Consider the following 27048-nt stretch of genomic DNA (forward strand, 5'->3'; position numbering starts at 1 on the left):
AGCAGTCCCCATAAGCCCCTCAGGAGAAGTCCGTTGCCCAACGAGGACATACACAGGCTTAAATCGAGACGATATGGCCGGAAATACAAAAGTCTTATCACGTGGATCATTAGCCAGACGATTTTGTGAAGGGCAAAGAATACGTAACAGCAGTAGCCTCTTCTCGTCCCCATTGCCGTATCACAAAATTAAGTATGTGGACAACAGGAAGTGTGCCGCGCCGTCTTGGGCCCCGGGAAACTCTGGGGACCAGAAAACAGAATGACCGTAGTAAAAGATTACGCCCTACCCGAAAACTCGGACAGCGACGTCCTCTCTTCAAATATGACAGAAAATCCGAGCTCACAAACCATAGAGCACGCTGCCAGATCGGATAATCAGCCGTATTAGTTTCCTAAGTGCCATTTCCCCGCGCACTCTTGCTTGTTAAACCAAGCTTTCGCTTCGAATGCAGAGGGATCGAATCTGAATGCCTCTTGGGCTCTCTGGTGCGGGATTCTAGCTATGTACCAAGTACGTAGATAATACTGTAGTGTCCGCTATCCACCATGTACCCAACGGGACCGTCACGAACACCCAGCCCTCTCCCCTTTCAATCTATTATCATCCCCATAGCAATGGCCGTCACCGTGGTTGATTCCGATTCCGATTCCGACTTTGATTCCGATTCACATCACTCACATTAATTCCCGCCAACCTCCTCCCCGTCAACACCACGACCGCTAGATCCCTCACCTTCTTCATCCCCAGACACAACCCCATACAATACGCCCACATCCAACAATTCCTCTCCTGGGGCAAACTATCCCAGTACTCCCAGCCCATCACGCCCCCGAACTCAGGGTACTTCTCCACCAACGCCCCCAACACAACCGCCGACAGCTCAAGCGGCACATACCCACTCCCACCATGTTTCGGATTCGTCAGCATCCCCGCGACAACTTTTCGCGTAGGCCACCCATTGCGCATAATCACATCATATGCGTCCGTATTATGCATCCCGCCCCACCCATTGTAGAACTGCGTATTGTACCACGCGATACTTCCGCCTCTCATGTCCTCGAGCACCCGGTAATCAAAGCCCGATAAATGCGGGCGGCCAGCCATCAATGCTGTAGCGACGGGAGCCAGCGTGATGATGAACTCCTGCCCAAAATCGGCTTTGAGTCGATCGATCAGATGGACTATACCTGGTAACGACATTTCCTCTTCGACGTCCAGGTCGAGTCCATCCAGGCCGTACTTGCGAATCATATCGCGGAGCGGGACATAATACGCCTCAAAGCGCGCAAGCGGCATATCAGTCCGCGACTCACTGTAATCTAGCCGCGCAAAGGTGCCACGTGCAGCCCCGCCGAGCATGCCGAGGACTTTGATCCCGGAGTCCTGGAGGACGATGACTTCGTCCCACAGCTGGGTATATTTGGGGTGGTCGGGCGGGTCATCGTTGAGGGTCAAATTGTTCGGGTCCCAGTTCACGTGGACGGCGGCAAGGATGACATGTGTGGCGCCGGAGGGGTTGGTGATTAACGGGAGCAAGGAGATGTATTCGTTGTTGTCGTGGTAGGTTTGGAAGTAGCAGACTACACGGGGGTTCCAGGAGGGGATAGATGCCGGCGGAAGGGGTGGCATACTACCGTGCTTCGATAACGAGCCACTGTTGATCTTTCTTGGATTGTTGGTTGTGGAAGATCGGGGTTTGTGCTGTGCTAGGTTGATGGCCGTGGTTTATCAAGACGAGAAAGTGTAAGGACAAGGCTGAGTTCATGGTCCGTTGGCGGTTGCTTCGGTGACCTAAAGCAAAAGGTATTGTTAACTAGCCTAGTTTGCACAAGAACGACGCTGCTTTATCGTGTTGAGTATACAAAGTGTGCAAGCTACCACACTTCATCTTCAACACCTCGCCTTTATTATATTTGACAGTGACCGGGCTTTCTAAACTCGAATTGTCTCGATCTATTTGCTGGGAAATAAACGTACCATGGGAAGACATGTCATATATCCTCCATCCGCCAGCTTGACACGGAGTTTCCCTCCAACCCAACTACGCAGATCTCTCACCATTGCTCTTTCACTTGATCACTTCTTTGATAAAGCAGAGGTGGCAACAATAGCGGCAGCGCCCTCTCTTCCAGCAATCCTTTCAATGACCACGGCCTTCGTCAACCCCACCCCGCCTGGATAATTATGATAAAACACGCCACCTGCCATCTCCCTCGTCGCCCACAACTGTCACGGGTGGCCCCTAGATATTAAGGTAAACAGACTGACCGGACAAAGTCGGTCCTCTAATTCTGGCCGAGGTCTCCTAAGCCATTTTCGAACAGAAGGAGCAAACCATCATTGTTGCTTTCACCCGATCTCTCGATCCTTCTCTCCCGGCTTGCCATGGTTCTGTTGAGATGATTGCGGAGCCGTGATATCACCAACACGTGATATACGCCGAAGGGTAGTTGATGGTTGTTGGCCGAGCAGATTTTGGCTAAGGTCGAATCGGTGACAAATAAGGCTGCTCAATGAACCTGGTGATGCACGAAACACGTCATATAGACAATGCATAGTCAATTGCTAGGAGCTTGAGTACCATTCGGCTGCTCTAAAACAGACGAAACAAATCTGGCGCGAGTCCCGTGTCTCTTCTAGTTTCAAATTGATATTCGTCCTTGAGAAGTCTCGGATGATGTGAGGCTTGTGTATTTTCATATGGTGCTGGTTTGGCGATAGAAGCTAGAATATAAGACGAATCCCTGGTCATTGGCGAAGTTGGAAATGGCCACATGCAGAATTATACTATCATTTTGAGCTCCAGATGTGAATGGGATGGTTTTCCGGTAGTTTACCCTAGCAGAGAGTCACCAGGGGCAAAATACTTGCCCCACAGTCCGTTCCTCTTCGCCCCTTCGTGATGCAATGGCAATTGTCGTCCAGAAATGCAACGGCGGCCGCAAATAAAACATATCGGGGCGAGCATCCTCTTCAACGATAGGTACATAAAGATCGAAACCATCGGCGCGGACGAAGATGATTGGATAGAGTTTCGCGCTCCCCGAAGGTGATGCGATTTTATAGTTTGATGGTGACGGGCTGGCGTTGCAGCTCGCAGTTGTAGCCTCTGAGAATGAAAGCCATGTCATGCCTTCTAATGACATGGAAAGATCTCGTGAGGATTGAAAGTAACGGTATGAGCTTTGGCCGAGATATAGGAGACTACTTAGTATTCATAGGGGCCAAGCCCCCTTAGCGCCTTGTTGCCGACGGTGCGGCATTGCCCTGTTCATTTCAGGGGGATTGTTATGAAGAAAGCTGCGATTGGGTTTCTTGATCCACCGCCGCGGCGTTCACGATGTGTAGGGCAACATTATAGTGTCAGGCATATACCGTATACTGAAACTCGCTTGACCGGGTGCCTGAACCCATTTGCCATGAACCATTATTTCTAGCCCTAGAAGTCGGGGAGTTCCTTCCCCCCAACGATTACGAGTTCATCACCTTCTATGTGGCCACTGGCCAGTTTTAGCGACTTCGCAGCCTGAGGTATGTTGTATCGTATTTATCCAGAAATTTTCAGTTCTCTACCACTGGGTTCGTAGGTTTCTGTTTGCCCGCCTCTGCGGAGGAAGAGGACGAGGCAGGACCTTTTCGGCTCCGCGCCGAAGATCAGTATCGGCGACAAACGTGAATCAAGCACGCGCATGGACGAAGGAATGGACTTGGGTGGCAGGTCTGTAAGCACAACAGACTACTACCTCTTGCCACGTTCCAACCTCAATCTTGCCCGAAGGATCACCATTCCCGCAAGACCCTCGGTACAAGAAAACTTCACATGCTACATCGGGGAATTGGTTACAGACGGGCTTCTGGAGACATATGACCACCGACACTTGGTGGCCAGAACTCGCGGCGCTATTGTGCAATGTGGTCTGCACCATGGCCATTGCGGTCGTGCTTCGGGTTTACGAGGGACACGAAGTACCCAGGTTGCCCCGTGGCATATCGCTGAATACGGTTGTGTCCCTTCTGGCATCCTTGTCACGTTCAAGTCTAATGTTATTGGTTGCTTCATCGTTGAGCCAAGTCAAGTGGTTCTGGTTTCAGCGCGAGCCACGACGGTTAACGGACTTGCAAACACTCGACGACGCCAGTCGTGGACCGTTAGGAGCAGTTGCCATGTTGTCACATCTTCACTTGCTGTCCGTCGCCTCCATTGGCGCGGTAATTACGCTCATGGCGTTGGTACTTGAGTCCTCTGTTCAGCAACTACTTCACTATGAAGAGATCCAAATCGCCACTCTTTCACCGGAGGCTACTACGAGACAGTCAATTTCATTCAATACAAGTAGTTGGCCTAATGTGGACTATAAGTGGGTTGCAGCTATCAACGCCGGAATATGGTCGAGCAGTTTTAATCGCAACCCCTCCTGCGCATCCGGGAACTGTACTTGGCCACGATTTCATTCCATCGATTGGTGCTCCAGATGTGACGATGTGACCTCGACGCTAGACATTGGCGACGGCTGCAGCATACTAATCAATGACACAGCCCCCGTCAACACCATTGTCAACACCACTTGCAACATATCACTCCCCAAGGGAGCTCCCTATGTCATGGACCTCTCGAAGACCTACAACCCAAACTTCACCGTCACACCCTCTTTACAACTATCTCCTTGGGTCGTTTCATATTCTGTGGGGATGAGCTGGCAACTCGACTCCACAATTCCTGGCACGAAGAATTTCTCCGCCGAAAACATCTATCTGAACGTTTCCCGTCCTGCGATTGCACTTGCTTATGCGGAGGGGGAGCTAGCGTATGACGATTTATCGAAGAAGGGATATTTTCGGGTTACCGAAGCCACAGAATGCATTATGAACCCTTGTGTGAGGGAAATCGAGGTTACCGTACGGAAAGGCCAAGTCGTGGCCGAAACAATATCGACAGACTACGGTTCCTGGCATTCTCATTCCAATAACGGCGACTGGAACTGCTGGAAGCCTTATCACAAATATGACGATATCCTTCCGCCAGGCTCAGAGCTAATGTGGGACAGTGGTTCCGTTTGCTTCACCTACAACGGCGAATGGGGCATTACACCGAGGCTCGAGGGCACCCGAAACGTGACAAGCTTCTTAGCTAATGTTCGTGATCAAGAAGGCACAATGCTGGGGTTTGTACCCTTATTCTCATCAAATAACGAACAGCTCGATGTAATCCAAGCAAATGGTCTTGACAAGGTGGTCGACAATATCAGTGCTTCTGTGTCCCAGTACCTCCGACTAGTCAGCAACGCTACGGTTCAAGGGCATGTCTGGGTGTCCCAAACGACCGTGAAAGTGCAATGGCCATGGATCCTTTTTCCCGTTGTGCTGAGCTTGGCTGGGGCCTTGTTTTTGCTCATTTTAGTGGTACAGACACAAAAGAGCGGCACTCCTCTCTGGAAGACATCTCTCTTGCCCTTCTTTTACCGTGATGTCCAAGCAGACGAAGAATTTGTGCGGCTACGCACCGTGAGTGAGATGCTCAGTAAAGCCCGGACCACTTCTTTGAGAATTGCAACGCCACTGCTGGGGGAATCAGGATAGATTTCAGTGGCTATACTAATGGAAAGTTTTTACGGATCGTTTTGCTGAAGGGGGACTGCTTCCGATCCCTGATACTATAAGGGAAGACCAGGGTGAGCACCGAGAGAAAAACCAACCCCAAAAGCGGCGGGAAATTTCCCTCCAGCTTGCGTTTAACTGTAATCTCTCACCTGGGAGCAAATAAACTATCGCGCACTTCCATTCATTCTCCACCTCATTCACAAAGACTTGTGTATGTACATATCTACGTAAGCAACATCAATTGTCTCCAGGCATTCTAATCGAAAGCCTGCCACCCGCACCACTGCCAACATCCCCAGACCCAATGCCGGGTGTGCAAGCGAAATCGCGATACCGCACAAGATTCCCACATATTTGGTCGGATCTGACAATCCTCACTGGTTGTTTTGCGAGCCTTTGCGATACGTTCAGCGCGGCGACATTTCTTTGCTTGCTTCCTCCGACAGTGGTAAGCTGCATGGCATGTAGGCAGTGTTCTGAAGCTGTTTTTCCTCCACGCTAGTTGGAATTGTTATGTTGATGTTAGATATTGGTTAGGAGGTGATTGATAGCGCCTTGCCGCGGATGTTGAGGGTAGGGAGGGGTGTATTCCCTTGTAGATTTGGGTGATGGTTGGTAAGGTAGGGCATATCACTCCCCTCATAACTGGGGCTTGGTTTGGAGCCCTTATTGGCACGCAGGCATCTGCTCGGGGCGTATTGGCCACGTAGTCGCTGGGGAACCTGCTGGTGTACCGAATGGCTGAGAAGACTTCTTCTAGAACGTCGCTTGTCGACCTGCTCCCGATCCAAAAAAAGGAAACTTGGCGTAATGGCTACCTTGTGCTAGGCCCGCATGTCAAATTTCGTCACAGGTTATTAATCCTGGAGGCGAGCGTGATGCTAGTTCCAGACAGCGGACTAGGCCTACGGGACTGGGTGTTACCTGGTCTACCCCCATTTCCAGCGTTCCCCAGTAGTGAGCGGACGCTGGAAGTGCACCTGTTGGACGAGCATACCGTGCTACTATTCCACCCTCTTTTCAAAGAAGCCTGTGGCCGTGCTTCTGTACAATCATCAGAGTCAACAAGCGGGGCCCGCGGATCACGCGCATCTCACTTACCTAACCGACCAACTGACTAAGCGACCACGTACGAAATGGCGCCAGATGGCGTGTCCTGATTTCTGAAAACCAAGACCCGAACTTTCCTCAATTCTGACAGGAGTGCACCACTAGGGAGGAGGTTACTCAAATCATGCTTCAGTATACAACGCTTTGGAACCAAGCCTTCTTGGCCGTCGGGTTCTGTTCACAGGATGCGGCCTTTACGAGGGGAAAATGGGTCGATGTAGGAAGACATGGTAAAAGGCCAAGTCAAAAGTAATGACACCCTCATGTTGGATTGTATCAGCGGCGCGGTCATTGACCGGGGCGAATAGCCCTTGAGTCACCAGGTATATAGTTGCGTGCTTCATTCGACATTTATAAGGTATTCTCAACCTCGAGCAACATCCCCAGCCACCAGCGGACCAACCTACGTATCCAATATGCCCCGAGTTTGGCTCATCAGTGGTGCAAACACAGGCATCGGCCTTGAAATTGCATTAAAGGCCCTGAAGGAGGGTGACCAGGTTATTGCCGCCGTCCGATCTCCAGAAAAAATCCCAGACAGTATCAAGGGACCAAGCATGTCACCAGTCCAATTCGATTTATCGTGGTCTCAAGAGGCGATCCACGAATTCATGACCAAAGCTGTCAGCGTATTTGGGAGGATCGATGTCCTGGTGAACAATGCCGGGTACGCTTACATGGGTGCAATTGAGGAAGTGAGGTACGTGTTGATAACGCATAACTCCTGGGAAGTTCCATTCTCAGCCGCATTCCAGTGACGAAGCCGTGAAGAGACAGTACGACATCAATGTCTTTGGCATTCTTCGTACAATCCGCGCCACCTTGCCACACTTCCGCCAACAGAAATCAGGCCTTATTATGAACTTCAGTTCCATCGGTGGCTTCCATGGCTTTGCAGGCAATGGGATCTATTGCTCAACAAAGTTTGCAATTGAAGGGATCACCGAAGCCATCGCACAAGAGGTTGCACCTTTTGGCATTGAGGCTGTGATCGTGGAGCCAGGCTATTTCCGGACGAACTTCCTCTCAGCCGCCTCCGCAGGCCAGAATCTTGCCCCCGCCATCAAGGCATACGAGAACACTCCGGCCGGTGAAGCTAGGCGAGCATTTGCAAAATACAATCTGAAGCAACCAGGGAATCCTGTCCTTCTGGCGGACCGAACTTGGGAATATGCCGCGAAGAAAGGCATGTTTGCCAATCGGAAACAACTACTGAGGCTCCCTCTCGGATCCGACACGGGCGCTCAAATGAGAGCATTTATCGCAGATCTGGAAGAAACGGTCAGGGAGTACAAGGAAGTCTATGAGAGCACTGATTTCAAGGAATGAAGGAGAGATGCCGGGGTCGATCTGCAGTAGACCTTCTGTTAACCTGACTTGGCCGAGCACTTTTTCGCGAAAGAGACCTCAGACCGTAAGATTCCGGTACTTAGGAGTTCGGGATAGAGGATGCATTGGTCGGCCAGTAGCGAAGAGAGGATGGAGCTTAGCACAGTTAATAGGGGTCACATTATTGGCGGATACCTGATGGAAAGTGTAATCGAAAGATTACCCACCTTCATTATAAGATTTATTCAACTGGAATTGATAGTCTCGCTCAACAAGGCTACCGGTATCTGTCTTACACCATTCTGTTTCATGGCATCAAAGAACTCGCATTTTTACCTGCAGGAGAGCCAGCCCGAAAGCCAATCCAAGGAATTCGACTTCTCAGCGACAGGGAGCTTGTCACAACAGAAATACTGCTCAATGCCATGGCTAGACTTGCCCACACAGGATCAAGATGCACATGGCGGCCACCACTTACAATGGGGTAGAAACATCCAGCCGCCACAGGGACGGCGATGCAGTTGTAAACAAGAGCCCATCCGAAGTTGAACTTGATTCGACGGAATACGGTCTGTGAAAGGTCGAGTAAGGTAATAACATTGTGAAGGTCCGAGTTGAGGAGGACAAAGTCTGCACTGTTGATGGCGATGTCTGAGCCCGAACCAATGGCAATGCCGACGTCGGCGGTTGTGAGTGCGGGAGCATCATTGATACCGTCGCCCACCATGGCCACTGCGGCGCGGCGGGCGGTCGATTCGGTATTAGAGCCGGTACGTGCCTTTAATATTGACTGTAGGTACTTGATTTTTTCCGCCTTCTGCGTCGGGAGGACGCCAGCAATGACGTTGTCGGCTTTGATCCCCAGTTGAGATGCGACAGCAGCTGCCGTGGTGGGATTGTCGCCGGACAGAAGCCAAACATCAGTGCCACGAGTATGTAGTGCTTGGATGATGGAAGAAGCTTCGGGCCGGATGGGGTCAGAGATCGAGAATGCGGCCACAAGGTTGTATGCGGGTACAGCGGCGGAGGGGGAGGTAGAAATAGGCCGCGTTCCGGCGAGAGCAATGGATTTCGCTTCGGTTTTCCATCTCTGTAAAAGAGTGGTCATGGTGGGAGATATGTGCACGGAGAACTCGTCCATTAGCGCTTCGTTGCCGATGACGAGCTCAAAGGAGCAGTCCAAGGCATTCTCTTTGTAAGTCGCTTTCATTCCTTTTCCGGGTATCTCCTCGAGGTTATCAACGTTCACAATCTCAGAAGTCGGAGATGTGCAGAAGGTGACGATAGCCTTCGCGATTGGGTGGCTACTGACCTCTTCGACTGCCTTCAGAGCGGCCAGCAAGGTGGCTTTACGGGCCTCATCGATATCGTCGCTCTCGGGATAGAGCATGAAGTCGATGATGGTGGGCTCTCCTCCTTGGGTGAGGGTCCCGGTCTTGTCGAAAACAACGCAGTCAATCTTGCCAGCCTTCTCGAATGCCTCGCCACCTCCTTTTGCCAGGATACCATGTTTGGCGGCAAGACCTCCACCCACAAAAATGGCGGTCGGAGCGGCAAGGGCTAGACCACAGGGGCAGGCGACGATGAAGACAGCAGTGGCAAATTGAAGGGACCATGCAACCCAGCCTCCCGAGCTCACGTCTAACCATTCGAGAGGGAGACTGCCGCTGAGACCGAGAGACATCCAGATAAGCCAAGTAAGAACGGCGATGAGGGTGATGACGGGCACAAAGTAGCTCGTCATGACATCGGCAATCTGCTCCATTGGCGCACGCATTGTTTGACCTTCTCGAATGACGTTGATTATCTGGTCCAGCATTGAGGTGCCTGCGACGCCAGTGACTTTGATCAAGACCGGAGCGCCCTTGTTGACGGTCCCTGAGAATACTTGGTCGCCAATTTTCTTCTTCACTGGCCGCGATTCTCCCGTAAGACTTGACTCTTCGAAAATGGTCTCACCTTGGACGATGATCCCATCCGCCGGGGGAGACACACCATGGGGCACACGAAGGACGTCGCCGAAATCAAGTAAGTCGATCGGGACGACCGAATTCTGTTCTTTCTCGGTACCACTGTGCTCAACCAGTATTGCCGACCTGGGACGAAGCCTTCCTAGCATCTCTACGGCGTCTCCAGCACGCGACTTGCTCACGGACTCAATCAGTCTTCCGATAAGTAAGAAGAAAGTCAAGAATACCACGGAGTCGAAATAGAAATCCGAGTTATCGGTGTTGTGTGAATGGTTGACACCTGCCGCGATCAACTGAGCCACAGAAGAGACGTAGGCAATCGTGGTCCCCAAGGATATGAGTGTGTTCATGCTTCCGAACCGGTAGAATCGGTGAAGAACTGGTGTCCGACTCCCACGTCGCCATAAGGCCCTTATCTCCTTGAGGGCGCGGGTGTGGAATAGATCCGCAGCAAAAACGTACACCGGAGTCGCCATCACAAACAATGAGATTTGGGCACGGCTTATGCCTGAGGTCCATGGAGCAGTGAGGTATCGTTTCGCCGCATTGCTGTCGGATACGAGGCTCAAGAAAACAACGCCGATGATGAACGTCGGAATGCAAATTATGCCCGTTAAGATGATGCGGTGAAGGAGTTGCAATTGATGGTGGCGCAGGATCTGTTTAGAGCGCTCTTCAATTGTTGGAGGATGGTATATGGAGGCGGAGAGTGCGGGATCGCCAGCCTCGATGGCAGCGAGTATCTGTCGGACAGTGAAGCTCGGAGCCTCTGGAGCATAACTTACTTTCATGATCGGCCGTTTCTCGGTCGGTTCGCCCACGATCTCGAGCTGACGTCGGAATCCCGCCAGGCTTCTTGCAACACGATCTGGACAGTGTTCACAGTATATCCCATCGAGAAGAATTTCGACGACTCTCTCCTGGGTGATAGGCTTCTCCTTATCAAGGTGAAGCAATGTATCCAAGGTAGCCTCGTAGCCAAGATCTTCGATAGCTTCGATTAATTCGCCGACTTTGCCGTCATCATCGAATTCGACAGTTGCACTGTTCGTTACTAAGCTGACCACGGCTTTGGATATCCAGTCTCGTTTTGAGAGCTCATCCGTGATGGTATTGACGCAGACGGCGCAGGTCATACCGCCTATAGCAACAATAGCTCTTCGTCTCGCCTGAGATGGCACCTCGATGCTTTCCACCGTGATGAACGAGCTGCCGGGCACCCTGGTCGACTGTTGAGGCATGGCCGTCTTGTCTAGTGCCGTTGAAGTTGATGGCTGAGGGGGGGTAAATAGTAGAAAGGGCTTGTCATCGCTGCTCTGCGGATTGGCTGTGCGACACTTTTCGCAATTCTGAAGATGCACCTTCGCTCTTTGACCTTGCACCATAGGAGTTTTGTTGGCAGCCTTGGACGAAGCCATCCATTGGGCTAGAGCAGACACAGGTCGAGATATTTTTTGTCCACTTCCTTCACCTGAAGCACCCTCGGCAGAGTACGCTAGCGGGTCCGCACCACTACCGTCAGCGGAGGTTGTTACCGCACATAGGTCAAAGCCGGCTTCCTCTAGGGTAGACTCCATCTCTATCACAGTTACGAGTGGGCTGTGCTCCACGGTAACCACTGATGTTACCACGTTCGGTGAAACCCATCTGATGTGGTGGGCGTGCGATTCTCGTAGAACATCTTGGATGGTAGTAACGCAAGTAGGACAATGAATGTTAGACAGAAGAAATGAAGTCCTGATGGTATCAGAGCGCACGATAATTGGAGGAACGTTGGACGTCATCATTCTGGTGGTCAATTGATATTTGGTCGTGGTGAAGACGGATCATGAAGCGGATTGTCGAAACTTCTGACACCAACTCCGAGGAAGGTCAGCAAACTTATCTCGAGCCTTGTCACGTGATCTGGTTACCTTTGCGATCACGTGTCAGGCTGTCCTAATTTTCAAGAACTCAGACTCGGCATATCTCGTAATCCATCTTTATCTAATTCTACATCTTCGCTGGCAACATCCATATTCGTTACAAGTGCTAAATGTGATACAGGAAACAGGCAGACAGTCATGACATGTCATACAACGCGTACATTTTCGAATTTTTTTTTTATTTCCCCTTTTCTTCCTTGAACCAGATCTTTTTTATCGCACATTCAAAGGCATCATAGGTACCCTGAATCTCTCTATTCCATCAGTCCCCACAAAGTCCGGCATATTGTTTCCCGGGCTTGCATTTTCCTTGTTTCTCAGAGCTGTGTTCAGAGATGGCGCAGGCGCCAGCTTCAATGCCTTCAAGCCGCCGTTGAGAGCATCCGGTCCACTTGAACTTGCCAAGGCAGGACCAGGTCCTGTAACTTGAGCTTTGAGGATAAGCTCGTTTTGTTGCTGCATCTGGGCTAGCAGTCTATCATTCATCCGCGTTGTCGTAGACTGTGTAGCCGGAATATCGCTCGTGGGGAAATCCTGCAGCCGGCCGCCCTGTGATAATGGACTACTTGGAGATGGAGGCTCGATCATCATTCTATTCTGAGGAGAAGAAGCTGATGTTTGGCGTCTGGCAAGGCCTGGTTGTGCGGCCGGACCAGGTAAACCAAATGTTCGCTCTGAGATATCACTGACCTGGCGTTGATTCAGCCCTTTCTCAGAATCAGATCTCGTTCGTGATTGAGATCGGGTTCGGCTCGATAGTTGAAGTGGCAACGGCATGGCAGATGTATTCATGGATGTTGGCGTCGCGGAACGGGATTGGACGACTGGCCTACCAACGAAGGACATATGGCTCTGAACACTTGGGGCCGGGTGATGAGGAAGTCCCGTTGCGCTGGAGATGGAGTTATTAGTCCCTCGGCGCATGAGGCGAGGCGCAGTGTCCCCTGCCGAATTTTCCCTGTTTCTGGACACAGATCTCGAGGAGCTTGTGGAGGGAGGCGCAGGCCGCCGGCCAGCATAGGATGATTGAGATTCACCGCGTTGATGCGTTACGGGTGGAAGAGGCCGCTTATCGACTTCCTTCACTGGCCGTATGGAAAGCTGATGAGGCGGCCTTCTGCCAGATGTACCATATGCAGCCATAATGTGTGCAAAGCTGAGATCGGAGGGTAGCTGGCTGAGCCGTTTGATAGATTGGACATTGGAATCCATGAATGTCGAGATCGATTGAAGTGCGTTGCGAGACTGGTGCACCTCAAAAGATGATGGTGCTTTGGCACTTGGGGCTGCTCGTGCCGTATGTGAATCGGCGAGACGACGTTGCCGGTTAGAATCCGGGGAGGATCCGGGGGAGGATTCATAATGTTCGGCAATGCTGGCGGCCCTCTGACCAACATCGACGGCCTCCCTGGCCTGAGAAACGACTTGGGCAAAAACAATGTCTTGGTTCGCATATCTTGTAGACCGATATGGCTTTGTGGCATCCTTTGATCCGTTAAACATAGAACCTTGAGCCAAGATGAAAAACGACCCATCACGTATTTTGCGTTTCAGCACGTTCCATCGTGTCCTGGCCGGATTCTTCTCAAGCTCTGGGCGGTAAATCGATTCTCTAGATAGCCGGGAATAAAACGTCTCGAGTCGCTGTGCCGCCCGCTCCAAGACCGAAAGGAGATATGCAGTAAGGCTGACCAGCTTATGCTTTTCGGTGTTCGAGGCGACTTCCATTGATTCGACGACGTCAAATGCATCCATACCTAGGCAAATGTCCTCTCGGATTTCTTCTAGAAATTGAACATCTAATTCGGTCACGGCTCGGGCATACCGTAAGATTCCATTCTCCTGAAATTGAGCATTTTGACTATTGCAGACAAACGAGCCAATCTGTGAGATCTCATTGGCGGCCGCTGCAGAAGCTGCAGATGATTGTGTCCTCGTGATGGTACCAATCACATCGGGTACGCGAGTGTCTGGAGTTCCGGAATTCACGAGTGCAAAGGTGAGTTTCAGATGCAGCTCTTGTAGTTTTGCCCCGAATAAAGTCGAGAATCCATTCTGCATCAACCTCGATTGGAATTGGTAGAATTTTCTGACCCCGCCCATGTTGAAGAGATCGCCTTGAAACCACGTACGGGCGTCTTCCTGAATGTAGTTGACTTCAAAGTGTAAAGTTGTGAGAGTCTCAACACAAGTTCGCAGATACTGATACCAAAGGTCATATAGGCTGCTGATCTCACTTGATCTGAAGTCTGGTTTTCCGGCGAGGTGACCGACAAAGTACTTGGACAACAGACTCATGACCTCTGGATTTGTCGTGTGGGCAACGTCGTCAAAAGTCTTCGAAGCGTCGAGGCCGGCACTCGCCTGAGCAATCAACGTCCCGCCCGGATGAATTGGAAGAAAGTCGGTGATATCATAAACTCCTCCGTGCACACCAATCAACATCCGAGTCCCTTTGCGGTGCCCAGTATTCAACGCAAGCTTGGAGAGTGGTATTCGTGGGGTGGCATAGCTGATAGGGCGTGGTGTCATGAAGATGTCCAACATAAAGCGTCTCTCGGCAAAGGCCTTCGCCAGCAAGCTGTCGGCCGATTCTTTTGTTGAGGTCCAGTTTTGATAAATTGCTTGACGAATGCCGGACATGATCGTCTCGTACATCGAAATGGAGCCGCAAATATACAGATGTCCTCCGAGACCGCCCTGACTCTTTGAGATGACCATGTCGCACACCGTCCGCCCTTGTTCGACAATAGCGGCATCGAGATATCGAGGATTCATTTGCTTTTCGACCAGGTCTCGAGATACTGGGTCATACATGAGGCCGTTTTTGTCACGTGAAAATGCCGTGTGCAGCTCGATCTGGCCGGTTCGGACATATTCCCTCAGTTCGTGCTCATAAGAAAACCGCTCTCGTGATTGAACACCGAGGAAAAGAATATTTCGACCAACACTTGTTTGTGTTCTGGCTTGCCAAAATCCACGAAAAGGCGCAATACCTGAGCCGCCAGCAAACATGGCAACGGGGCCAGTCATCGTGACAGGCAGTTGGAAATTGAGAGGGCGAGACACGCCAATCAGGTATTCCTCGTCATCGAACATCTCCTCTGAATGAGACGGGTCCGGGTTGAGGCAACCACTACTCACACCGTAGCGTGTGTTGCTGGGAGATAGACCTGCGTCCAGCACTGACGCCAACCGATATTCACTGCGAGCAACGGTGAGGTCGACCGTACTGGGGAGCAATTCGTTTGAGTAATTTGAAATGCTGTAAGTCCGTGGGACTTCAATAGGAATCAACTTTGGCAGCCACGACAAATCGACCAAATCAAATGCGCGGTCCCAGATCGTTGGTGAGACTTCCGAAACGGCAAGTTGGAGCAAATCTCCCACGGTACCTTGCACAGGCCACATTTCAGATCCTAAGACTTTGACCACAGTTGATGACGATGCACGGAGAGCCATATGAAACTATTTAAAAAAGGTCAGCATTGGAAATAATGCGGAACCCGTTATTGAACTCACAGCCATGATCAAATCCTTTGTCAGTGGAGCAAGATGTCCCCGTCGTAGTATGTCCTGTACCGTCAATGAAGGGGGTCCGTCTGTTCGATTAATGGACTTCAGATGTTTGGCAAAGCGATTCCAATCCGGTGCATGTGATAACGGCACTGGTTTCTGAAGAAAGTCATCTAGCCCCAATGCGGCAGTTACTTTTCTAACCTCTGTCCAGCTGTTCAGAGGCATAACTGTGAGGCGATCTCCAGGTTGAAATGTGATACCTGTGTCGTCAAGACCAAAAGTTACCATGCCCGTGGATCGGGAGGGATCCGCATCCACAAATGAGCGGGAGAGAATTCTGGCCTTGAATCGACATTCCTCAAAGGAACCACGAAGTTCATGTGGTTGCAGAGTCACCTTGCCGCGAAACGGCTCCAAACGTTCTCTCATAGACTCAGAGAGAGTTTTGTGAACTTCTTCCCAGGGCCGTCCGACATTATCTGTTGCGCCGGCATTGCCATTCGTCTCGCTTCGACCGGTCTTTGCGACAACTTCCAGAAAGCCATAGACTTTATCTGTTCAGTGATCAGCCGCAAGCATTCCATGAGGAAAAGGGGATGCGAATACATCGATGTTGTCCAAACCAACCTCTTTCCGACAAGTATGCTTCCAGGATGCCCTCCATCACCCCGATCAAACGAGGATCACCGGATTCTTTGACAAAGGTGGGGACTTGATAATGGTACTCGACCGCAGCAATGAAGGCTCGAATGTTCATCGGTAGCCAAGCACGAAGATGAAGAGCTTCTTTTCCGAGGAAGCTGTCGTATTTTGTTCTCCCAATAAATGCGTCCATCAGTAAAAAGACTGGCAACGCAAGGCCAGAAAGAGCCGGGACTCGCTTGGAAAGAGGAGCACTGAATTTAGCATATCGTTGGCCCCACTAACAAAACATGGTCAGTAAAGCAGTGACGTGAGATTCAGACAAATTGTTACCTCGACCGGGTTTGCAAAATTCTCTCCTGAATTAGGGTTGACACTGATCTTTTGAAAGACGTGGACAAATCTGTCGACGATAGTTTTGAATTGAATCAGTTCTCGAAGAAGTCCTTCTTTGTCCTTCAACATGACCCGTTCTTGACATCTTGTAATGAGCTCAACACCCTGGGTGAAGCAGCCATGGGTCTCGGCCATGCACAACAGAAACATGGCTTCACCCCGATCGTTAAAAACGGGCCATCTCAAGTCCATGTTCTCACAGCGTGCAACGTATGGGTTGATGCTGGTAGGATCCCGGAGTTTGTAATTGTAGACAGAGACATCGTATTGTGTCAAATGAGGCAACACCCGGCCCATGCGGGTGCATATCTGTCGTAAAGGAATGGCGACGTTCCTGGGAATTCCTTTCGTCTCTTCCTCTTCATCATCTGCTTCGCCCGACAGATTTCGAAATGTTCCTGGAGGTGGCGTCACGCTAATTCCCTCATGCCCATCATTTCGTTCTTCGTATCTGTACACACTAGCAAGGATGCCAAGACAAACCGTGGCCGCCCAGAGAGCTTGGTCGGGAATGACATCTTCGGTGCCATAAACCAGAGGTAGAGCTAGAATTGATTCGCGCATTTTGCCTCGAGCCACCACTGCTGGCATCCGTTCACAGAGATCCGACCATATCCTTCCAGGAGACATGGCAAGAGCAGCAGGAGCAGCCGATGGATCTGGAGGACAAAAGCCATGTGAGCTTGTGAGATAGCCATCCCTCCAGCCAGTTCGAGGGCCAAGCTCCTCGGCTCTGTTGAGAACTTGCCGAGCTGGAGCCCCTAGGGCCGAAGCCAATACATCAAGATCTCGAGGATTGAGGTGATCCGCATTGGCCAGACCGTTGGTAACTGACCGTGGCGGCGCTTCAGGAAGAAGAAGTTCCGAGAGGGTCTTTCTCTCCTGGGAGACAAGATATTCCATGGACTGGCTATCAGCCAGGGTCTGTCGTACTCAGCCTCCATCTGTGTAGTCTCGGACGGGTATACTTACACCTTGCGGGGTATAGTGTGATTGTGTGGACATCTGATATGCAGCAAAAGCGCAGCCTCGAGGACCAACTCGCTGTGCGCCCACAGGACATGCTGAACCTGGTCTACCCTTTTGCCCGCCAACAGGACAAGATCTTTCCGACATGATAACCGTATTTCCAACTGTTAACACCACGCTTGCTAAAATGCCTCAAATGCAGCTGACAATGGAGGTATCAAATGTTCAGGGAAACAACCACATGCAAAGAAAAACTGAAAATCAATAGGTATATGGGCGACCAGCACCTTGAGGAAAGGGAGTCCAGCTCCAGCAATTGAAAATGCAGCCAGGAACAAGCCCACAGGTGGTACAGATTTGGAGAGAAAGGAGCATGATTTATTGGGGGATATTGGCACACACCTATATATGTATCATACTCCTTTGAAGAAGCAAACTTTTTGACCGGAATTCACGAATTGGGGAATGGTGATGGTTGACGGCCTCTCAGCCCTGCCAATCGTTACGTGATGGAAATCCAGAAGTGGATGTTGGCGCGTTCAGATGTCAGTCCACACAAAGCCTCCTAGATGCATTGAGGCGATGTTCAAGCAAATGCCCAGCCCGTCCAACAGGAAAATCTCTAACACAAGGCTGCGGCCAAGTTTTTCTTGAAGACAGCTCACAAGGAACTTGCCGCCAGAATGGGACATTTCACCGGTCCAGAGAGGGATTTTTGGGGTAGGGAGAGGTTGAAAGTAGCTAGGGTTGCAAGGTTAACCAGTATACTGGCTTTGCCGGGGAAGTCGAGCCGAAATTCTGTTGCCGCATGGCCAGTTTGTCCACTCTTAACAAGGTCGGTTGCGATGGAAATTCGGTCACTCATGTGGCAGGGACGCTGTCCAAGAGGCACCAATGCTACCAAGAGCAGATCGATGCAATGTCAAGGGGCGAGAGGGCGTCTGGGCAGCCGCTGATGGCCAGTAAAAAGCTGTATGACAAGTCGAGGCTGTGTCAGGAGTCGTATCATGCCGGCCAAGCATAGTCGGAGTGTCTGAGAATGTTTGAAGCCCCTGAACCCCTGCCCCCCGGCTTTCTAGGCGCGCGTTTCATCCATCGAAACACGCCGAGATCTATGATCTGGGAAACCAATAAAAAAACAACGCGCCAAGGTGATTTCCATGACGACCGGAGATGGGTCGGAAAGCAAAATGCCAGGCAATCATTGACCGATCCACAGAGGGATGAAAATGAAGGATATCGGGGGCGGGCAGAGTGGCGTCTCGGAGCTATTCACTCCGCCCTAGTACGCTCTAGTAGGAGTACGGTGGGAATCATTTTACAGAAGTGCAGGAGGCTTGCTTTCCTGCTGGGATAAAGGAGTACGAAGATAGACAGCCAGAGGTCTTGCCATAACAGTATCCCGCAATTCCACCGGGCTTCGCTTCATGGAAGGGTCAACTTGACGAATGGGATCATTTTGCCTGACAGCGACCACAAAGTCAACAATAGCCTGAAGAAAACGCTATCTCGTTGGTTTTGCAATCCCATCTCACTCGGTAAAGACCTCTCCTGCCTCAATCACTTCAAATGCCCTCATGGTATGATCCCAAACCTTTTTCCTCATCTCATCCTTGTTTATCTTCTCATATGCCTTCGTGTTCAGATTGTTCTCTCCATTCCAAGTGAGAGCATAAACACCACTCCCAGGTTTACCATCCGTCCCTATGGTAACACCCTCCTGAGTCTTGGATTTGTCAATTGGTCGAGGCGGATAGCGAGGTGATGCAAGAGACAACATCCTATCACCACAATTCTTGGGTTTGACAGTAAGTCGCCCAAAGAGGGGGACGAAAAACCATGACCACACTATTTTAAACCAGGCGGGCAATTCAGGATTTTGAAAGCTAGGCCCCAACACGAGACCAGGGAAAATGTGGATTAGGACGAGCTTTCCACAATGTTGTTCGGCCAGTGTTTCCATGAACAAAGTGTGCATGTAACACATATGAGACCGGGCTTGCGAGTAACTGTAATGTGTCAGGTCACGAAGTGAAAGATCCTCTGGAAAGAGTTTTGCTTCCATTCCAGCAGCATAAACCGAGACGACCCTTGCCGGAAGAGTGGACCTGAGAAGCAGAGGAAGCAGCTTGATGACCAGTCTCATGCGAGAATAGTACATCAAGGACATTGTAATGTCAATTCCCTCTTTTGTATCTGTGTGACTGTCAGAAACGCACCACATCGAACTCTTGAGACCGACCTTTTCGTGGAAGAAAGATTGAACCCCCTTGAGACGTCATCAAATAGTCAATTCTGGGGTCCTGAGCTTCCTTTTCCTCCAGCTGGATTATCTCAGCGCATACTCGATCGACCTCTTGAATCAAAGACAGATCATCAACTTTGAGAAACTTGAATTGACCCTGCGGGCATATACCACGACACTCGGAGATGACATCTTCAGCCACGTTGGCCTTTCTCCCAACAATATATGCGCGAAACCCTTGGCCTCCATTGGCCTCAGCAGTGGCCAATGCACGAAGTGTATAATGCCCAATGCCTGACGTGCCACCGAAAAAGACAACAACCAAAGGTTGACTTTGAACCACGGCAAGATTTAAAGTGTGGACAACGTCCAACTTGACCATCGTGAAAGCAGCTGTGGGTGTTTGAGAATAAGGAAGACCACCGAGCAGGTCTAGCTCTCCAGGAGAATTTATATGCTCGTAAACACAAACCCCTCATATATTAATCGCCTCGGAGAGCGGTCATTGGCGACCAGGCAACTCACGAAGGACGCCTTACGGGATAAACTTTTGAAGCCGTCAGAAACGGTGGAGCCTCATTCGCCAATCGATGTTCCGTGACTGTTCACCGCGCTAACTTCGGTTCGTATAACAACCCGCCCTGGAGCTAACCTGGCAAGCTCGCCCAAAATCTGCTGGTACGGCCGAGATGTCGGGTCACCGTCCCCCGTCCCATGATCAACAAAAAGCCACTCGAAAATCATCACCGTCGCAGAAGATCGAATGAGATCGATTTTATATTAGGTCGCCTTGATTCCGAAGTAATTTCTCAAGCATCAAAGACCATTCTTGGCGCAGCCATGTCAAATCAACACCTAATTATGTATTCCACGACCCTCTTCAGTACATTTTGGTCCTTTGGCGATTTGCGTAGGTGTATTGTATCACCGCTCTCTAGCAAAACTTCTTCCCATCGAGAATAACTCCTAAGGTCAGTCTAGTCTTTCTAAAAACACCGCCTACGAATTAATCGAACACATCTAGAGCCCAACAATCTGCATGATGTTTCAAAGACGGTTTCATACAAAGAGCCGTCATGGTTGTTTACAGTGCAAGAAGAATCGAACAAAAGTGTGTCCCCTTTCCTCCGCTCTTCCCATGCTTATTACCACAGTATGATGAGAACAAACCAAAACGTGGGCGATGTGAGAGGATAGGATCAGAATGCTCACTGGCTGACCAAGCCTCAGACCTGATATTCATCCTGGTCGAACGTATAAAGGTTTCCAAAGAACAACCCAACACCGAGTTGCCTGATAGCAGATCAGCTTCCTCTAGCCTCTGCGGATGCAGGAAGAGAGCGACTGAGACTAATGAACCACTATATTCTGCACACGTCGAAAAGTATCACCGAAATTACCATACCGAATACCCGAGATCAATCTATCTAGAGCGATTAGGTCACGAGCTTGCCTTCGGGAATAATTTCTCGTCCATGGCCTGTTGAGTCTAAGTGCGCTGCATCTCGCACTAGGTGGCGCCTCACGACAGAAGCACACGGTTATGGTATCCACCACCATTGTCTCGGGACTGCATTGTTTCGCCCACACCTTTCCAACATCACGTCCGACAATTACGACGCCATCTTCGCCTTCTCCTGTGTTGCCGCGTTCTATTCCTTTAGTATCCAACCTTTTTCCGAGCCCGACGTGAGCCCCATTTCCCAAATTCATCAAGTTTTGATTCTCATCCATAGGTCGGCTATCGTCGTCCAATCTGACTATGAGTCACTGAAACGGAGCCGGTGGTCCGTATTGATGCTGTCTGGGTCTTTTCAATTTACACAGCCCCTTCCAGACGAGATGGAAGATATGCTCTCTATGCTCCTGCAACGCACCTCGACGAAAATCTCCGCCACCATTCCGGCAGATGTCTATCCTTCAGCCATTCAAAGTTTAAGAGCCAATCTCGTAGTTGCAATCACATATCCATGTAAAAAACCCACAATGGCACTGTTTCCGACCCTGAGTCCAAACGTTCTTTGGGAAATGGTGGACATGGGGGAACCTTTGGCCCTTGCAATTGGCACGAGTGTATACGCAGGAAGCCGTGGATATTGAAGCTATTCCCATAATATATCTCGACGACATGATTGGTGAAATTCCCTGTCTCGCTATCCTGGGTGATTCTGCACTGGACATTCAAGATTATGTGATGTGATGTTTTGTTCTGTTTTCAGTCTAACCATTGTCCTTGTTTGGACTCGGCAACACTAAAACCACCATCCCTTCCACAATAAGGAAACTTTGTATAGGCAAACTGAGGAATATTGAACCTATCTTCTGGAAGATCGAGCAACCACTGCACACAATGACTGGTATGGCCCAGCCGAAAGATTAAGCCATCAGTCACACGCCCACAATTTCTTGAAAAGGAACCCGCAATGTGTTAAATGGTAGTCCTGACTGACAAAATATCCAGGCCCATCACTCCGTCGGACCACCTCGAGCGGTACTTCTTCCGAATAATTCCCGTCCTGGTAAAACTTCCAGTCCTTGAAGTCGAGAAATTCGGCCTCCGTAACTGGATCATAACATTCTTTCGGGACCCAAGAGGATCCTGTCATCTCGAAGACACAACCCCTCGCTCGTGCTTCTTCAGCTGTGGTTCCGCATTGGTCGAAGCCGTGGTGAGTGATGGCGTGCCCAGAGGTTATGACTCAAGTTGCAATGGCTACCGCGGCCATGGATAACAAAGTGAACGGTATTCGTCGGTAAGAGCGAGCTGTTGGGTTTGAAGAAGAGGAAGAGGAAGAAGACATCATCTTCGGTTGTTCTGGATCCTCGATGAAATGCTGTACCTCGTCTTCCTTGTGGGGTTCTAGATGGGTAAGGTACTTTTCGGCGCCGCCCATTTTTAAAAATTGAGGTACATTGAACATATTGGACAAGTCTTTCAAGATGGTGTTGTGTTGAAGTAAATTGAAGCAGAAGCAGAAGGAGAAGGAGAAACAGAAACAGAAATGCTTCTCGACGTGGTGATGATGAGGAGGGCGAGGGCGAGGATGGTCACGATATGGAGAAGTCTGGAAAATAGGATTACTCTGGTACCTTTCGAATGATCCCTTATAATCGTCAGCAAGCACGAGAGATGGAAGCCATGGATTCGCAATTGTGCTGTGAAAGAAATACTAACTCTATCCTTCTAGGTTTGCGAGGATAACTATGACGATGATTCTTATATAGGATACGAGTAGCGGTTTTGTGTCGGTACGGTCCTTGCCGTAGATCGTGAGTTCCAACGCAAGAAGCACAGCCATCAATGCTGACCACCCGCTGCAAAACATGACTCCGAAGGAATCTACGTGGAACTGATGTAATGAATAATTCTGGGTCGATTCCCTTGTACAAATTCCACATTACTTTGATTGATGGATTCACTCATTCATTCTTGGTCCGGGTTGGTGCCCATGAAGGGATTACGTAGGCACTGTCCACATTACTTGTATACATGATAGGTTACTTTGGAGTTATACCGAATGCAACATTTTCGCCGATCAAACGATGTTTTAGGCAGGTATACAAGCTTCCTAGGTGTCCTATACCACCGGGATGGCGGATGCTTTAGAGATCTTGATTCCCAACCTCGGTATTCTATGATATTGCTTGTGGGCCCACATTTTGTATACACTTGTTCCCCCCTCAGGGAAAGTCATAGATTTTTTCCAGAGAATTCCGGCGCATAAGGCATTCTCAGGATCGACGAACCGAAGTTACATCGCGTTGCGAAGACAGGTGTTACTAGAGCAGGGAGTTTCCGGGGCATTAAGAGTGTGGAGTAGACCCAGGTACCAAGCACGTCGGCCCGCAGGCCCCTCAAGCCTTAGCAAACTAAGCTTTCGCTTCCCTTCCCTGGGTGATTAGTCTTAATCCTTCTGGCCTTGTTGGTTGTGCAAGTTCATTCTCCTTACAAATAGATATACTTCTATCCTAGAATTGTGTGCCAATTGGTACACCTTTCTACTTGTTCCTATATCGATATGTCTACCCCTGTTTGCTCGCCTTTAAATCCCCACCGGCAATCGTCTTGAATGGCCGTGACTGCATCGATATCGACGCTGCTCTCTACTTGAGGCCGTTATACCATCCACCAGCTTGAACCGTGTCAACGTCAGACTCGGGAGCTGGATCACGTTTGCTCTTCAGTCCATTGTACCAGCCCCCAGCTTGGACTGTGTCGACATCAGACTCGGGGGCTGGATCACGTTTGCTCTTCAGTCCGTTGTACCAGCCTCCAGCTTGAACCGTATCAATATCAGACTCGGGGGCCGGTTCTCGCTTCTTCAGCCCATTGTACCAGCCCCCGGCTTGAACAGAGTCGACATCACTGTCACGTTTCTGCAATTTGCATAGTTAACCAAATGATCTAGGTTGAACTTTCCGGCATATATCACAGAATGGACAGTCAGATAACTTACATCCGGAAACGTAGGACTATTGGCCGTAGGAGCAGCAATCGCAGTTGTTGCAAACAATGTAGCAAGGGCGACAGTGATGTACTTCACGGTTGCGCCTGAGGTGAGGGGTGGGTGGGATCCTTGTTCTCACTAAGACTTTTGTAGAACTCAGTTTTGATTTGTCTTATTGCTTGGTTGCTGTTCTGCTCTTGAAGACGAAGAAGAGTTGAACGACTTTCAAAGTTCCAGGAGCCATCTCTCAAATTTATACCCTACGGAGTATGCTAAGTTCCTTGTGAAGGACAAAATCGACTGTCTGATTCCCGGCTTGAAAATGATACCCCATAGTGGATCAATTCGATGAGCGTGACCACGGCTCTTTCTGAAGAAGATGCCCACCCGTTCGCGACGGGCAGAATACCCACAACTTCCTCCATAATTGGATGTTATATATCATGTACTTGTGGCAAATGAGAACTAATGCGTTATGTGTTACCTTTAGTTTTGCGACCGGCTTATGGAGTCTGTTGACTGCCAAATGTGGTTTTGGTTGCGACGAGATCTGTTCCGAAACATTTTCATCTTCCTTTGGTGCGAGGAGAGCATCACCATCATCGCTATTACTCAAGGGAAGCCACGGAAAGATAAGTGGGGACATGCAACACTGTACGTATGTCTTCATAGATTTCATCGAAAGTTCCATCTGATACACAGAAAAGCCACCCTCACCCTTTACCCCCTAACTTTTTAAGTTGCTCCACAGTCATATACCAGGCTCCTTGGTCTCTAACACCTTCAAGATCGGTCACCCATATTTTCCCCCTCAACATGAAGGGCTCACGATTGAACATGGTGCTTAACTTTTGGAAGAAAAGCAGCCAATATACTCCAGTCAGCCAAGGAGATGGCTGCGAAAGTACTGACACCGGAGAAAAGCCAAACGCAGCGTTTATTTCAACGACCAAAAGGAACCGTCTGGCCTCTTCAAAGCTCTTGTTGGGGCTTTCGTGGATTATCATTACTCTTCTATTACTCCTCGACGTTCATCTGTGGAACACGGTGAAAAGGTCGACCATTCCAAACGAGGCTTTTTGTGAGTGGATATCTATATTGCTCATGTTGTGGTTTCCAACTCGAATTTGCCTGCTCATGCATGAGAAAATAGCTCCTGCTACACCTGCAGTGAGATACAAAAACATTGTTGCGACAGCGGGACTCCGCTATGACCGATCTCCTTATCAAGGTTGGCCGTCAAATGAGAGTGACCAACTTTGGTCAGATTTGTACAACTGTGAGTATTGCCATTTCGATGCAGAAGCGGAAATGTATCAGTGGGTTTGCTGACTCTCGTTAGTCGGACTTACTAGAATCTCCATGAAGGAGGTGGTTCTACTGGCGAACCGCACGGTCCCTATCTATGGAGATCCTGGCCACTACATCGTAACACTAGATGTTTTCCATCAACTGCATTGTCTGGTGAGCATGATACGGACTGTTTGTGAGATACTGCGCGGCTAATGGCTTCGTCTTGCTAGAGTATGATCCGACAGCGAATATGGTCCACCGAAGAGACCACTCCCTTTGGCTACGTCGGTGATCGTCACATGGACCATTGCATAGAGTCTATCAGAGAGTCTCTCATGTGCTCCAGCGATATTTCACCTCGACCTTACGGCTGGAGCGAGGAATTCGGAGAAGTACTTCCGGTGAATCAGTTTCTACGCACATGTCGTGACTTTGACGCACTCCGAGACTGGGCCATGGAGCGCCAGGTTCGCAATTGGAATACTAAGGTGCATGTGGACGATCCTCTTGGGAACATTTATGTATCTCCTTCCGAGTAGACATGTAATTTGAGGACTTTCCAGCCAGGTTCTTATCGAAGACTGTTCAGAAGGAGGATACTTTTTTCGAAACCTCTACGGCCCATGTACATCAGTCCATAAGGATGAGCACATGGCGCATCACCGTCGTCTCAAGGAGGACTAAGTCGAGGGCAGATTTTACGGTCTCCTGTTGCCAAATAGATTACATTGAGAGATCTCAGGGCCGTGGTAAGCAGCCCCTCGTTGTGTGGTTTACATAGAGTATCTTTAGTACCCCATTGCTTTGCCACTTGTTTTCTAGGCTTTCAGGGGCTGGGACATTGTCTTACCCTGACCACATTGAATTCCAGTCTGGACCATTCGGTAGAGACCATTGTCGATGCTAGAGGCCTCGCTGTCGTGGAGTTGTCGAAGTGGTAAGTACGGTGTTGCCTTCATAAAGGGGTATTAGTCGGATCGAGATCTGTATAAATTTTCAACCAATCAGAGCAAGCCATTTGCGGAATCCACATAGTCTGTACTTGTAGGATGAAGAAATGCCAATATCTCCTTCTCTTCATACGAGTCCCTGCTTCGCCATGGAAAGCTGAGGAAAAGTAGTACCCATTATGGGCGAGGCTGCAGGTTGCCTTTCTGACAGAGACAGCGGTAATAGTGTCCAAGTTACCAGTATGACATCTTGGGAATATAGAGCTTTATGCCTGGCCTATTAATGGAGGGTCCTAGTTGGCCGCAGGTCCAATCGTCGCGAAGTGGATAGCATATTACTTCCTCCTTGGCCGCCAAGAATCGATCCCAACAGCAGCGATCCCATCACGTGATATCACGTGATGGAAACCCCTGGCGGTCCCGGCACGTACAACTGCGGTGGATGCCAACAAACCGCGAACGTACAGCAGACCGACCATTATGAGATGGAACAAAGAACAATCACCCAACCATGTTGATCTAGCGACTACGTTGGGACCTCATAGGTAAGTCTCGTCTGCAGTTTTTATTTGGTAAGTGTACACCCTGTGGACGCGCGCGAGAGAACCTCCACTAAGCATGGATACCAGTATTCTGTGATTCCCATACATC

At 49.9% G+C, this 27048-nt stretch overlaps 8 protein-coding genes across 8 annotated transcripts; 3 read left to right on the plus strand and 5 right to left on the minus strand.

Annotated features, from left to right (window-relative positions):
• Positions 1 to 624: 624 nt before the first annotated feature.
• Positions 625 to 1632, minus strand: Z518_00299 (uncharacterized protein; the record flags this gene model as incomplete). The annotated part of the gene is made up of 1 exon (XM_013420902.1): positions 625 to 1632. The coding sequence occupies one exon, from the start codon at positions 1630 to 1632 to the stop codon at positions 625 to 627; it is 1008 nt and encodes a 335-aa protein (XP_013276356.1).
• A 2235-nt stretch (positions 1633 to 3867) lies between these two features.
• Positions 3868 to 5580, plus strand: Z518_00300 (uncharacterized protein; the record flags this gene model as incomplete). The annotated part of the gene is made up of 1 exon (XM_013420903.1): positions 3868 to 5580. The coding sequence occupies one exon, from the start codon at positions 3868 to 3870 to the stop codon at positions 5578 to 5580; it is 1713 nt and encodes a 570-aa protein (XP_013276357.1).
• Positions 5581 to 7127: 1547 nt separating this feature from the next.
• Positions 7128 to 8040, plus strand: Z518_00301 (uncharacterized protein; the record flags this gene model as incomplete). Its single annotated transcript, XM_013420904.1, has 2 exons — positions 7128 to 7411; positions 7467 to 8040. The coding sequence occupies 2 exons, from the start codon at positions 7128 to 7130 to the stop codon at positions 8038 to 8040; spliced, it is 858 nt and encodes a 285-aa protein (XP_013276358.1).
• Positions 8041 to 8347: 307 nt separating this feature from the next.
• On the minus strand, positions 8348 to 11794 carry Z518_00302 (uncharacterized protein; the record flags this gene model as incomplete). The annotated part of the gene is made up of 1 exon (XM_013420905.1): positions 8348 to 11794. The coding sequence occupies one exon, from the start codon at positions 11792 to 11794 to the stop codon at positions 8348 to 8350; it is 3447 nt and encodes a 1148-aa protein (XP_013276359.1).
• A 354-nt stretch (positions 11795 to 12148) lies between these two features.
• On the minus strand, positions 12149 to 17608 carry Z518_00303 (uncharacterized protein; the record flags this gene model as incomplete). Its single annotated transcript, XM_013420906.1, has 5 exons — positions 12149 to 15403; positions 15458 to 16008; positions 16061 to 16376; positions 16430 to 17416; positions 17465 to 17608. 5 exons carry the CDS (start codon positions 17606 to 17608, stop codon positions 12149 to 12151), a joined length of 5253 nt encoding a protein of 1750 aa, XP_013276360.1.
• A 1384-nt stretch (positions 17609 to 18992) lies between these two features.
• On the minus strand, positions 18993 to 20088 carry Z518_00304 (uncharacterized protein; the record flags this gene model as incomplete). Its single annotated transcript, XM_013420907.1, has 2 exons — positions 18993 to 19657; positions 19704 to 20088. The coding sequence occupies 2 exons, from the start codon at positions 20086 to 20088 to the stop codon at positions 18993 to 18995; spliced, it is 1050 nt and encodes a 349-aa protein (XP_013276361.1).
• A 3722-nt stretch (positions 20089 to 23810) lies between these two features.
• On the minus strand, positions 23811 to 24488 carry Z518_00305 (uncharacterized protein; the record flags this gene model as incomplete). Its single annotated transcript, XM_013420908.1, has 3 exons — positions 23811 to 24083; positions 24164 to 24258; positions 24419 to 24488. 3 exons carry the CDS (start codon positions 24486 to 24488, stop codon positions 23811 to 23813), a joined length of 438 nt encoding a protein of 145 aa, XP_013276362.1.
• An 803-nt stretch (positions 24489 to 25291) lies between these two features.
• Positions 25292 to 25986, plus strand: Z518_00306 (uncharacterized protein; the record flags this gene model as incomplete). The annotated part of the gene is made up of 3 exons (XM_013420909.1): positions 25292 to 25433; positions 25497 to 25618; positions 25678 to 25986. 3 exons carry the CDS (start codon positions 25292 to 25294, stop codon positions 25984 to 25986), a joined length of 573 nt encoding a protein of 190 aa, XP_013276363.1.
• Between the last annotated feature and the right edge of the window lie 1062 nt (positions 25987 to 27048).

Source organism: Rhinocladiella mackenziei (assembly GCF_000835555.1).
Source record: "Rhinocladiella mackenziei CBS 650.93 unplaced genomic scaffold supercont1.1, whole genome shotgun sequence".
NCBI lineage: Eukaryota > Fungi > Ascomycota > Eurotiomycetes > Chaetothyriales > Herpotrichiellaceae > Rhinocladiella > Rhinocladiella mackenziei.